Below are 14456 nucleotides of genomic sequence, written 5' to 3'. Positions count from 1 at the left end.
CTAATGATCAGCTATGTACCACAGGCCTTCAAGGTGGCTGCAGTTAAACCTTTACTCAAAAAGCCATCTCTAGACCCAGCAGTCTTAGCTAATTATAGGCCAATCTCCAACCTTCCTTTCATATCAAAAATCCTTGAAAGAGTATTTGTCAAACAGCTAACAGATCATCTGCAGAGGAATGGTTTATTTGAAGAGTTTCAGTCAGGTTTCAGAGTTCATCACAGCACAGAAACAGCTTTAGTGAAGGTTACAAATGATCTTCTTATGGCCTCTGACAGTGGACTCATCTCTGTGCTTGTCCTTCTTGACCTTAGTGCAGCATTCGATACTGTTGACCATAATATCCTACTAGAGCGATTAGAACATGCTGTAGGTATTACAGGTATTGCACTGCAGTGGTTTGTATCATATCTATCTAATAGACTCCAATTTGTGCATGTAAATGGAGAGTCCTCTTCACACACTGAGGTTAATTATGGAGTTCCACAGGGTTCAGTGCTAGGACCAATTCTGTTTACATTATACATGCTTCCCCTAGGCAGCATCATTAGAAGACATAGCATACATTTTCACTGCTATGCAGATGACACCCAGCTCTATCTGTCCATGAAGCCAGATAACACACACCAATTAGTTAAACTGCAGGAATGTCTTAAAGACATAAAGACCTGGATGGCCACTAACTTTCTGCTTCTTAACTCAGATAAAACTGAGGTCATTGTACTCGGCGCTGAAAATCTTAGAAATATGGTATCTAACCAGATTCTTACTCTGGATGGCATTACCTTGGCCTCCAGTAACACTGTGAGGAACCTTGGAGTCATTTTTGACCAGGATATGTCCTTCAACGCACATATTAAACAAATATGTAAGACTGCGTTCTTCCATTTGCGCAACATCTCTAAAATTAGAAATATCCTGTCTCAGAGTGACGCTGAAAAACTAGTTCATGCATTTATTACTTCCAGGCTGGACGACTGTAATTCATTATTATCAGGAAGTCCAAAAAACTCACTGAAAAGCCTTCAGTTAATCCAAAATGCTGCAGCAAGAGTCCTGACAGGGACTAGAAAGAGAGAGCATATTTCTCCTGTTTTGGCTTCCCTTCATTGGCTTCCTGTTAAATCTAGAATTGAATTCAAAATCCTGCTCCTCACATACAAGGTCTTAAATAATCAGGCCCCATCTTATCTTAATGACCTTGTAGTACCATATCACCCTATTAGAGCACTTCGCTCCCGCTCTGCAGGTCTACTTGTTGTTCCTAGAGTATTTAAAAGTAGAATGGGAGGCAGAGCCTTCAGTTTTCAGGCCCCTCTTCTGTGGAACCAGCTTCCAGTTTGGATTCGGGAGACAGACACTATCTCTACTTTTAAGATTAGGCTTAAAACTTTCCTTTTTGCTAAAGCATATAGTTAGGGCTGGACCAGGTGACCCTGAATCCTCCCTTAGTTATGCTGCAATAGATGTAGGCTGCCGGGGGATTCCCATGATGCATTGAGTTTTTCCTTTCCAGTCACCTTTCTCACTCACTATGTGTTAACAGACTCTCTGCATTGAATCATATCTGTTATTAATCTCTGTCTCTCTTCCACAGCATGTCTTTTATCCTGTCTTCCTTCTCTCACCCCAACCAATCACAGCAGATGGCCGCCCCTCCCTGAGCCTGGTTCTGCCGGAGGTTTCTTCCTGTTAAAAGGGAGTTTTTCCTTCCCACTGTCGCCAAAGTGCTTGCTCATAGGGGGTCATATGATTGTTGGGTTTTTCTCTGTATCTATGAAGTGCCTTGAGGCGACATTTGTTGTGATTTGGCGCTATATAAATAAAATTGAATTGAAATTGAATTGAATTAACCGTAATATTGCTTTGCAGTGTAAATGTTGCAGAAAATGACTGTCTTTTCTTTCTTCCTGTATGCAGATTGACTGTGACGTCATAGCACTGATGGATGACGCAACTTTGGCAAACTACATTCCCTCGTACGGAGACCGAATTGCCCTCTTCAATTTCTGCAAAAGCAAGCAACCACTGTCAAAAAGAAAACTAGGACTTCTGCAAAAACTTCGTGAGAAAATAAAAACCATAAAAGAAAGTCCAAAGGAGAACACTTCACATACAGATGCAGGAATAAGACAGACAAAGAAGCAAAAAGCAACACGAAATGTTGAGATAGGATGGATACATTGTGATGGAAAAATAGCCAAACAGGTGAGAGCGAAGCAGGGAGGTGGCACTAGAAAAATTCAAATGGCCACTGATGCTGGATTAAAAGATATTCTTCAGGAAGGAAAGAAACTTTTTTTTCCTGATGGCATATCTCCTAAGGGATGTGAAACAATCACCATACGTCACACTGACACTTTACATGACATGATTACTGCTTTCTCTGATGAGGAGATTTTGAGCAAAACACTGAATGTGAAGCACATACTTCCAGACAACACAGAAGAACCAGGCACTGGATCAGGAATACTAAGAGATGTACTCACATGCTTCTGGCATGAATTTTATGAGCGATGCACCCTTGGTGCAACCGTTAAAGTGCCATTCATTCGCCATGATTTTCCTGCTGAAAAATGGAAGGCAGTTGGGCGAATACTCTTGAAAGGTTACCAAGAATGTCAGTATTTTCCAAATAAACTTGCAATCCCTTTTCTGGAACAAGTGCTTTTCAGTGGTGTTTACAGTGATCTTAAAGCACACTTTCTACAGTTCGTCAGCAGCCAAGAATGTGATGTTTTGATGGAAGCAGTAAAAGATTTCTCTGCAGTTGACTTGGATGATCTTGTGGAAGTTCTTGACAGTTACGGCTGTAGAAAAAGAATCACTGCTGAGACTCTTCCTACAATCCTTGATGAAATAGCACACAAAGAGCTTGTCCAAAAACCAATGTTTGTTATTGACTGCTGGAGGGAGATCATCGACCCCCATATCTCCCTCAGTCCGGAGGGACTGACTAAGTTATTCTCTGAACTGCAACCAACTTCAAAAAAAGTGTGCCAGCTACTGAAATTTGCTGTGGATTTGACTCCACAACAAAAAGAAGTGACAAATCATCTCAAAAGATTCATCAGAGAGCTGGATAACATTAAACTTCAGAAATGTATGCGTTTCTGCACCGGATCTGACCTTATAGTGACAAACAGTATTTATGTGGAATTTCAAGATATGACAGAGTTTACAAGAAGACCAGTCGGACACACGTGTGGGAATGTTCTGCAGCTAGCTAACAGCTATGAAAACTTCCCAGATTTTCGTTCTGAATTTAATGCAGTTCTTGAAAGTAATGTCTGACAACAAGACTGTATGAGATCTATAAGTTTGTTTTAAAAGTTGAGTCATTCTTGTTACAGGGCAGCTTATATGGTTATGAGTTTTAGCCATGTTATTGGCATTGGCAAGAACAGGTTTCTTGTAAACTTTTTCCAATAAAATGTTACTGTACACAGTACATTTGTATTGTTGTTTTGAATATGTTCATCAAGCTCCTTATCTATTTGAACATGCCAGAATTCAAGAGACTGCCACACATGAACTCAGTAACATGGAAGATATTTATTTTTAATTTCAAACATTTCATAAAGATACACAAATATAAATGTAAAACATGTTGCACTTAATGGGACAATAACTTGGTTCCACTTGCAGGAACTGTTTTGTTGCATTGTTGCTGGGATCCTACAAATAAAAGTCAAAATATTTTTGGTATGTTTCTTATAATTTTAGGATTCATGTCATGAAGGAGCCTTGTATACAACAGCTCACACTGAATCAGTATAGCAATGACTCATGGTCATTTTACATGAAAACCAGCTAAAATATCTTACAACTAACAGAAGTGAAATACAATAATAATTAGGTGATGGATCTTCATATGGGTAAATGATTATAATAGCTTTGCTTTAATATAATTGCACTAAAAGCTCCCCAAAAGGCCCCGATTTAACGACTTTAAATACTAACAATGATACGTTTATAAAAACATGCTGTTGTCAAGACCTAGAATTGTTAATGCTACTATAGTTTGCTGAAACATACCACAGATAACCCGGACACTTAGCATATCATATGCTGGTGCCTGGGTTTCCAGCCATGAATATTAAGAGTAAAGGTTGATACAGAAAACAATGAGCAGGGAGCTGGTCAGTTTATATTTTATATACTATGCACATGTCTGGCAACAAAACAGAGATACCAACCAAACTGTATTTATTACTATGATCAACATAAAATAATACTAGTTGGTGCTGACCTCCTATCAGCACTCTGAATTTACATTACAGCAGAAATAAACAGCAATATTCTGAGAGAATGACCTGAAAAATGGCATGTTCGGTCACACCTAAAAGATGTCTTTCATTTAATGCAGTGCAGAAGTACCTGCATAAAAGGTACCTGTAAGACATGGCACCTACTATCAAATCACGTTATCAAGATAAAGAGAAATATTTTGTATTTATTTGTACATTTACACACTGAAGTTTCTTAAATACTTTGCAGTATTTCTTCTCTTAACCTAATATACAGATCCGCAGCACCAAGTGGATCTCCTGGGACATCCCATTCATTTTCTACCATAAGCAGACAACACAGTTCAAAGACTGTTTCATCACAGGGGTGTTGACCTTTTGGGCTACACTCTTCCATACACAAAGTGATCTCCTCCATAGAAATAGGTTTCAGTCTATCCTCAGCACTGTGCAGCTCTGGAAACAAGTACATTACTACTGGTCGACTCGATGCTGCACTACCACTTGGCCGGATTTTGTGCAAGTTCCATGTGTTCACAACTTCATCAAGTTTATCCTACATGAAAAACAACACAATATAAGTATATGAAACAGGCCATGTACCAGTAGATTTAGCCAAAGTTGAGGCTTATTAACTCATTAATCAAGAGACGTAGAAAGTGACCTCTAATTAATGTAAAACCAAGCAGCAACAACAAAATAGCACTTTCACTAAACAGCACATGGACACAGAATGGTGCTGCATGATTCTACTGTTGAATAGATAGCCCAACACTTTATACTCAGTGTGCAATGATTCTACAATATATTTTCAATAGAGAATTAACCAAATGATAAGATTGCTTTCTGAAACCGTGCCCAAAGGACCACTAGGTAACAGACTCCATAGTAATTAAAACCCTGTGGCAATTAAAAAAAATGCTCTATGCACCTGTGCTGAGAAAGGTGCAGTTACTTCCACTGATAACATGAGTACAATTCCATCAAAGTATTAAAATGGAATCCCAAAAGTTCATTCTGTTCATCTGGATGTAGCGTTTTCAGTGTGAGAAATGTTTTGTCAAAAACATCCTTACCTGGCTGATTGAGCATGCATCAAGACATATGAATTTTATTTCCATTTTAATATTTAAATTAAAGAAAAAAATGTTCTAACCATATTTATATTTTCTATTTATGCAGCTAACACATTACATAGCATGAGCACATGCTTTTACCTGAATAAGATTGAGAAAGCAGAATTGGATAAGACTTTTGTCCAAAAAATCCCCTGTGAAGTGGCCATCATCCTGAAAAGTTTGAAATAAGTTCATCCAAAATTGTGCACTCTGTTTGCGTAGGGTAGCCCACCATCCTTCTATACGTTGGTTGGCCGTACTTCTTCCGTAAAGGAAACTTTTCTCACCTGCAAAACTGTCTGTGTGGTTTCTCCGTAAAAACATCTGCATTTGTTCGACACAACCATTTTCTGTACCTCGGTCAGCACGTAACCTCTCTGGACATCCACTGATGCATGAAACTGTTTTCAGAAAATAACTTGCAATCAATTTAGGGTCATTGTTTGTGGTATAAGCCTCCATCCATAAAACATAGCGGCTAAAACCATCTATGCAGCCACTGATAGCAATACCATATGGTTTCAACTTGTCATAGCCATCCATGTGCCAGAGAGCATTCGGCCCTCTGCAGCTGTACTGTCGTCTTCTCAACCGTCGAGCTCGTCTCAGTTCCACACCTTGAGGGTCCACCAATTTGATTATGCATCTTACAGTATCTTGTGACAGCACAAATCCATGTTGAATTGCACGAAGATGTAGCCAACGATAACCTTGCATCTGTCCATTTGTCATGATCTCTTGTTGGACAAAGGCTAGCACTTCCTCCAAGTTTGATTGATTCTTCCTTCTAAAAAGCCCAAGTCTTTTACAAATTCTCTTTAGAGTTCGAACACTTATAATTGTCTGATGACTATGTGCTAAAATTGAAAGTATTTCCTACTGGCTAATGCCAGTAGGAGAGTACTGACTGTAGTTATCAGAAAAGCTATCTTTTAGAATTTATTTATTTATTTAGGACAGTGCATGTTAATGAACATAAATGTAAAAAAAAAATTACATGAATGTAAACATACCAGATCTATTTTATGCCGGGCGAAACACAATAATGAAAGAAGCAAACTAAGGCATAGCCTTGCAGTAAATAATAAATCCTCTCCTGTATTTAAAAAAAAGCAGGACTTGATTGGTTATGGTGTAGGTAGTACGTCTTCCAAGGATGTTCTACGACACTGTGGTGGCATCTGCTGTCTTTTATGTTGTGGTCTGCTGGAGTGGTGGAATGGCAACGGACAACACCTCCACGCTCTCTGCATGAGACTGTACGACCACTGAGCAGCTCGATCAGCAGTAGACTTTTGTGTACACGCTTGTGTACATATATCTGTACATATGAATGTTACTTATGTATGCAGGACTATAACGCAGAGTCATAAATACACAGTCAATTTAGTCATTTAAGCAAAGGTATCACACACAGAACACAAAGTAACATTGTAAATCAGTCTTTGGCACAATATCGGGATTATTTCGTTATTTATTTATTTATTTTGGTGTTTATGCGAACAATATGCCTGATTTGCGACTTTCTGCACTTCTATTGGTTGTGCGAAAAAACGTCACTCCGAGGTCAAAGTTTAACGCGGCAGCGCTCCTCAGCCAGCACTTTTTATTTTATTGTTCTATAAAAAAATCAAATACTGTATTAAGTTTATTTTTTTACCGGTAGTGAACTGTAGTGTAGCCTACCATTTCCACACGTAGGCGTTAAGTGCACTGGGCAGCTCAGAGTATAAGATATGATTTCCTTCTTGAGCTGACATACATTACACAGTGCAGGAGAACGATGATGTCATTCTGACATTATAAACAGTTAACAGTTTGCTCATTTCTTCCGACACTGTACCACTAATGTATACACACAGTTACATGCACTACATTAGTTTGTGTTAGCTAACATGTTGTGAGGGGATCGTCAGTCGACCACCGTCAGAACAACAACCGGGGCTGTGTATGAACGCCACCCATTTTTCTGAGTGAAATATCCGCATAAACATTCATTACAGTTTCTCCCCTCCGCTGTACTAAGTGTAACTTACTTGTACACATCAAATCGACGATACTGATCTGATACCGATACTTTGTACAAAAACGTATTTTATTTATTGTATCTCAAATTATAGCATCATACTGATTACAGGACATCAATCAATCAATCAATCAATCAACTGTATTCATAAAGCACTTTAAAACAACCACAGCTGACACAAAGTGCTGTACATTGGAACTGTAAAATAAAATTACATAAGATATAAGTAAAAACCCAATAAAAGAAGAGTGAAATCATTAAATAACTACTTCAATTAAAAGAGAAACTAAGTCTCGCTGAGGTGAAAAGGCAAGGAATACAAGTGGGTTTTAAGATGTGATTTAAAAGTGGACAGTGAAGGGGCCTCTCTAACGTGCATGGGCAAATTATTCCATAATTTTGGAGCCACAATAGAGAAGGCCCTGTCCCCTCTGAGCTTCCTCCTGGATCTCGGTACCTCCATTAGTTTTTATTTTTATTTAGTTTTGACTTCAGATTTTCAATTTTATATCAGTTTTAATTAGTTTTTACCAATTGTTTGCTAGTTTAGTTTAGTTTTTATTTTTTTGAAAATCCTTAGTTTCAGTTTAGTTTTGATTAGTTTCAGTTATAGTTTTAGTTGTGTTTGCAATAATTAAGTGTAACAAAATCCCAGTTTCATCATATCAGTCATTCTGCTCATCCTTGGGTATGTTGCTATTCCAGCTACCATACTGCACCCTGGACAGGTCGCCTGTCTGTCGCAGGGCTAACACGCAGAGACAGACAACTCACATTCCCACCTATGGGTTCTTTAAATAAATAAATAAAGGCAGATGAACAACCATTGATACCAGGCAACTATAAAATGTATATCTTGGCCCCAATGAGACGATTAACTCTCGCAGCACCGGGTGTTCGTAATTTTGGTTCAAGTGAATTGATAAACTTTTTGAAGGTAATTGACTCATACAGTTGTGTAGATATCCCCGTCCTGTTGTCTCGGGATGCATCACGCTGCCTTGCCTGGGGTTAGCTTCTGTTTCTGGGGATGAGGGTTGAGTGTGCTCCCTTACCTTCTCAAGCTAAGCTAGGTTAGCCTTCTTGTGTGAGCTTTTCAAGTGCACTTTAAGGTTTGTGGGATTTTTTCCCCTTTAGAAATGTCCCTCATAATTTGTCTGTTTCCACTACAAGACACTTGCTTTATCCAAAACACAGTCATATTCAAAGTAATCCCAAATTGGACTCTGGCTCCCGACTTTTCCTGACATGATTCTGCGCGTGGACGGAGCAGCAACACAGACGACTCGACTAACGTGCTGCCACCTGCTGGCATAATGAGACACAGCAAGAAAACAATCTGGAAACTAAACTTCATTTTCACCCTTGACTATTGTATGACACGCACACATCAATGAAAACTAAACACATTTTTGCTATAAATTCAGTTAATTTTAGTTAGTTTTGTGAACACTCATTCCAGTTTTAGTTAGTTTTCCTTTTTTTGTTTTTATTTTTATTTCCGTTAACGAAAATGTTTTTTCACTTCTAGTTTTCGTTATTTCATTAGTTTTCGTTAACAATAATAACCTTGCTGTGGAGGCATTTAAAAACAAACATAAGAAGTTTAAAATTAACTCTAAAAGACACAGGCAGCCAGTGCAGAGAGGCTAGCATGGGGGTTATATGCTCTCTTTTTCGAGTTCCTGTTAGGAGTCGTGCAGCCGCATTTTGAACCAGCTGCAGACGTGAGAGCAACGACTGACTGACCCCCACATAAAGTGAGTTACAGTCGTCCAGGCGGGAAGAAATAAAAGCATGGATCACTGTTTCAAGATGCTGCCTCGAAAGAAAAGATTTTACTCTTGCCAGTCGCCTTAAATGATAAAAACTGGATTTCACCACTGGTCTGATTTGGTTGTCCAATTTAAAATCACTGTCCAACTTAAAACCAAGGTCAGTAACAACAGGTTTAAAATAGACTTCCAGGGATCCTAAAACAACAGAGGAGGACTCACAGGGACCACTGGGTCCAAACACCAACACTTCTGTTTTCTTTTCATTAAAATTTAAAAAGTTTAGAGCCAACCAAGCTATAATTTCATCTAGACATGTCAAGAGAGGTTTTATGGAGATGCCATCCTTGTGTTTTAGTGCCAAATAAATTTGGCAGTCATCGGCATAACAATGAAATGAGATCCCATGCCTTCTAAGGATAGAACCCAGAGGCAATAGATACAGTGAAAAGAGCAGTGGCCCTAAAATTGAGCCCTGTGGGACGCCGCATGACAGAGGAGCAGAAGACGATTCGTAACCGAGAAGGCTGACAGAGAAAGTTCTATCTGACATATAAGACCTGAACCAATTAAGTGCAGTTCCACCAATACCCACTACATCATGTAATCGAGAAATTAGAATATTGTGGTCTACGGTGTCAAAGGCAGCAGTTAGGTCAAGCAAGACAAGAACAACATGGTTACCAGAATCACATGCCAGAAGGATGTCATTAAAAACCCTTAATAATGCAGATTCTGTGCTGTGAAGGGTTTTAAAACCTGACTGAAAAACCTCAAAGATGCCATTATCATCTATAAAATCTTTTAGTTGACTAAAAACAATTTTCTCTAAAACCCTGGAGACTAAAGGCAGCTTGGAAATAGGCCTATAGTTCGCTAAAACTGTGTGATCAAGGCCAGGTTTCTTAAGCAGTGGCTGCACTACTGCATGTTTGAAATTTGCAGGAACCATACCAGAAGACAGACTGCTGTTAATAATTTCAAGGACATACTGTCGTATACTAGGAAAAATGTTTTTAAAGAATTGCGGAGGGACAGGATCCCGTGGGGAACCTGTGGGCTTAATATGGCGAACCACATCCTCTAAAGTGGAGAGCGTCACAAGCTCAAACTGAGTGAAAAATGCAGCGCAAGGGACAGAGACAGAGGGGTCAGAGTCAGGAGCTGTGATAAGAGCCCTGGTGGTGACAACCTTTTCAATAAAAAAGTTCAGAAAATCATTGCAAATCTCATGAGAAACTTCCAAACAGACATTCAATGGAGTATTAAGAACAGTGTCAATGGCCCTAAATAACACACGTGGGTTATGACAGTTGGAAGAAATAATATTTGCAAAATATTCCCTTTTTGCCTCTTTAACAGTGTTCTGGTAGCGATGCCAGCAGTCTTTGAGAATTTGAAATGACACCTGCAGTTTATCCTTTTTCCACCTCCGTTCTGCTCGACGACATTCCCTCTTAACAGCACGACTGCTCTCATTAAACCAAGGCTCAGGTTTAGCCTTAGGCTGCCTGGTTTTTAAAGGAGCCACAGAGTCCATGATTTTTTGACAGCAAGAATAAAACCAGGAATTTAGCTCTTCTGTGTCAGAGGAAACAAAGTCAGAAGGGCTGCCGAGCTGATTAAAAGCAGCAGAAAACTGCGCGGCAGTGGCGGGGTTAATAACCCGACAGCACCGAGTAGCAGCGCCAGATTTAACTGTGGTATATGTCAAACCAACGTTGAATAACACAGGCATATGATCTGAGAGTGCACAGTCACAAATCTCCAAGGTGGTGACAGGCAGACCATATGACAGGACGAGGTCCAGTGTGTGTCCGTGCTCATGTGTAGGGCCAGGCACGGACTGTACCAGGCTAAAAGAGTCGATAAGGCTTAAAAAGTCCTTTACCAGTGGCTTATCAGGACAACATACATGTATATTAAAATCTCCAACAATGAGAACACTATCATAGTTGGGCATAATCCCAGCTAAAAAATCAGAAAAGTCGTTTATGAAGTTCTTATTGTATTTCGGGGGGCAATAGATGACAGCGCAGAAAACCGGGTTTGTACGACTCACCTCAAAGGAGGTAAGTTCAAAGCTGGAGAATGAAGGCTGTAGAAAACACTGCTTACATTTAAAATCCTTTTTGTAAACAGTCACTGTGCCTCCACCTCTGCCTGACGTCCGTGGCGAGTTAAAATAGCAGCAATCCACAGGTAAAAGTTCAGATAGAGCACTGGACTCACTAACACTCAGCCACGTCTCAGTCACACACAGAAAATCCAGACCACGGGAACTGAAGAAGTCCCGAAGAATAAAAGTTTTGTTTAAAAGTGATCTGGCGTTCACCAGGCCAATCCTAGCAGGAGCTGGAGTTGGCGCTCGGAGTTCAGGAGGTCCAGAAACCCGCCGCAGCGATCTCAGGTTCCGATAATGTTGACATCGGCGGTTTAGCCTGGGAGGGCATGGGCAGCGAGGCCGAGGAGCATCATCATCAAAGCCGACCACAGGCACCAAACAGGCATCAACAGGATCCAGAAAACGCCGAGACGCAAACAGCCTTGGCAAGAATCCACGCACTGGTCGGAAAACAGCAGAATAATTCTTTAGGTAAACCTTTAGCTTCACCAGGCGACCGCTTCGTTTACCCTGGCGACGATGATGCTATCGCCAGGAAGGTAGCGTGGGAACCCGGTACAGGTAACCCGGGGTTTCCGATGTAAATGGGGGCAGGGGTTGCTGCCCACCAGCTCCAAAGGACACAATATTTTGGACCACAGGTTTGAGGTCCAATAGTGTCTGGCGATCATACCTCAGCAGAGACTTTGTTTCATGGATGACACAAATTAGAAATAACATAAACAGGAACAAACTTGGCAGTGACAGACGAGCAGCCACACCGGCGCCATCTTGCCAGCATCAGTATCAAAAACAGCCACACATCAGATTACTTGTTCTTATTATTTAATAATGCAGAGTTCATCATATAGAAATAAAAAATCTGAAGTTGTGCTATTTGAACACGTTGCCTGCCTGCAGCACTAAAGGACTCTGTGAGAGACGTCTGTCTCGCCCCAGCAGCACCTGTCCCTCTCCTCCTCTTCAGTTCATCTCAACATAATCTCGTCATATTCTGTGATATGATTTACTCTGAGGTGTTTGACGAGGTTAGTGATGTTGCCACAGCCATACATGCCGACCCTCCCGATTTTTACGGGAGAATCCCGAATTTCAGTGCCCCTCCCGAAAATCTCCCGGAGCCACCATTCTCCCGAATTTCTACAACAAAATTGAAAAACCATATCCCAGAATTCATAGCGCGGCCCAGCCAGTTCCAGTTTACAACAATGGCTACTACTACTGCAGCTACTTAGTTTTAATATTACTCTTCTTTCTCTCATATTTTCAGGTGAGAATGTAGCTGTAAACTTCAAATATCTGAGCCGACACATCGTCTTCAAAGCCCGCGGTCTTTCACTACTCGGGTTAAACATGATATTTAAGTCACTTTGATAACTTAAAAATGTTGTTGTTTGGTTTTTTCAGTGTTTTATTTATTCGTGAGTAAATCGGTTTGGCTGAGATTAAATTAAATTTAACTTTATTAATCCCCCGGGTGGGTTCCTCCGGGGTTTTCACACAGCTGAATAAACGTCAAACAGAAAACTAATTAAACAAAGTGTGAGACGGTCGAGAGTTTACGCCAGTGCCCTGTTATATTTTAGATAGCAAGGAGAAGACAGCAGAGTTTCACTCCACCGAGGGAGCTCGTGACGTACTACCCGGCTTTCTTTAGACCGCGAAGGCCGGGTCCTCAGGTGGAAGCAGCCTCTGAATTTGGACACCCCCACTGTTTCCAATAATAACGGCGACATTTAACGTATTTTACCCGATAAATAAACCCTGTAACCCATGCAAGACATTTATACAGCCTATTTCGCACATGACTATGAAAGGTGGAAGTAGTTCCTTTGAATGTAGACAATCCAAATGTTATAGTTTCTTTCCACTGTGTTCCTGTTAATGATAAACTACAAATTTACCCTAAATTACTAAAATATCAATATTTTAATGTGAGAATCGATTCTAGAACATAAATGATCGGAGGAATCGATATTTCAGGATCGATCCACACATCACTACCAGGCGGAGCACATGGACCATATGGAGCAGGTGGCAGACACAGATCGAGGAGGAAGCCTCATTTGAAGAATAAAGTACAGGTAAGTGAGAATGCAACATAACAAATATAGAGAACAAATGAAGTAGAAACAACTATATAACAGTAATAATACTTTAAATTTGCAGAAGCTTGGATAATTATAAGTTAATAGGTGGAATTTGCAAAGTCACGAATATACGTTAGATTTCGATGAACCCAAACAGGGCTCAACAATAAAGTACTTCATTAACTGTGCACGACAATTAACGGTACAACGGGAATACTTGATCTTAGACGGTTTTATTAAAATTAAGATGGAATGAATAACGTTAGGATTTTACAACGTCACGGATACTCGTTGGTGTCAGACTGAACCCAACAAGGCCTGATTGGCCCTTTGAAACTTTAAATATTAAAACCCAGATAGACGTAAATTAATTACTGTAATTTTATTAAGTCAGAGACACACTCCAAGGCGTGATCAACCTTGGGAGGGCCTTCCTTGGAAGAGGGTGTCTAGTGATAATGGCCGAAACACCCAATGATTCCAAGGTCCACTACTGATGATGTGTCCTTACAAATTAAATGAAAACAAACAATAACGTTAAACTAATGAGACAATAAAAGGATAATAAAATAAAAATAAACAAAAAGAAAACATAATAATAACAATAAATAATAAAAGATTGAAAATGAATAGATAATAAATGACTGTAAAAATTCAAAAAAGAAACAAGACATAACTTGAAAATCAAAAGTTACACATAAAAACAAAATTAAAATTTGAAAAATAGGAAATAAACAACTAAAAAATCTTCTAGAGTAATAACGAGGATAGGAGTACAATAGATGGACAATTTAATATGTATAACACTTAAAATGCCAGAAATAAAAGACTAAATATAGGCATTTATGCAAGGGGGATGGACCTAGGTTGCTGTCTCAGGGTCTCCTGGGGGCTACACGGCCATCCTCCAGCAACAACGAAAAAGACAGATAAGATAAATGTAAATGTTATATAAATGTACTGTTACAATACTAAAACAAAACGTAAGTCACTAAATAAAGGGTCCCATATGATGGGAAGTGACCAAAGAGGCTGTCTCTAAAATAATTAAACCTACCTTTGTATACTTACC

General features: G+C 39.7%; 3 protein-coding genes across 4 annotated transcripts in view; 1 reads left to right on the top strand and 2 right to left on the bottom strand.

Annotated features, from left to right (window-relative positions):
• The window catches only part of LOC118453508 (NACHT, LRR and PYD domains-containing protein 3-like), a 454485-nt gene that overhangs the window by 154142 nt on the left and 285887 nt on the right, over positions 1-14456 (bottom strand). The gene's annotated exons all lie outside the window — the stretch shown is intronic.
• On the top strand, positions 2248-3294 carry LOC148102123 (uncharacterized). The gene has a single exon (XM_087844411.1). The coding sequence runs from the start codon at positions 2248-2250 to the stop codon at positions 3292-3294; it is 1047 nt and encodes a 348-aa protein (XP_087700537.1).
• On the bottom strand, positions 4180-5917 carry LOC148102122 (uncharacterized). Its single transcript, XM_087843565.1, has 2 exons — positions 5468-5917; positions 4180-4806 (listed from the first exon to the last, which is right to left on the bottom strand). The coding sequence occupies exons 1-2, from the start codon at positions 5909-5911 to the stop codon at positions 4486-4488; spliced, it is 765 nt and encodes a 254-aa protein (XP_087699691.1). The 5' UTR covers positions 5912-5917; the 3' UTR covers positions 4180-4485.

Source organism: Neolamprologus brichardi, chromosome 7 (genome assembly GCF_056152115.1).
Source record: "Neolamprologus brichardi isolate AB-2024 chromosome 7, ASM5615211v1, whole genome shotgun sequence".
NCBI classification, from domain to species: domain Eukaryota; kingdom Metazoa; phylum Chordata; class Actinopteri; order Cichliformes; family Cichlidae; genus Neolamprologus; species Neolamprologus brichardi.
This window is presented reverse-complemented; position numbering and strand designations above follow the sequence as displayed.

Excerpts from the sequence above, each read along its gene's own strand:
- LOC148102122 (XM_087843565.1), bottom strand. The coding sequence starts at position 5,911 with ATGGATGGCTATGACAAGTTGAAACCATATGGTATTGCTATCAGTGGC. Across the intron at positions 4,807-5,467 it reads GCTTTCTCAATCTTATTCAG|GATAAACTTGATGAAGTTGT; the intron begins GTAAAAGCATGT and ends TTTTTCATGTAG.
- LOC148102123 (XM_087844411.1), top strand. The coding sequence starts at position 2,248 with ATGGCCACTGATGCTGGATTAAAAGATATTCTTCAGGAAGGAAAGAAA.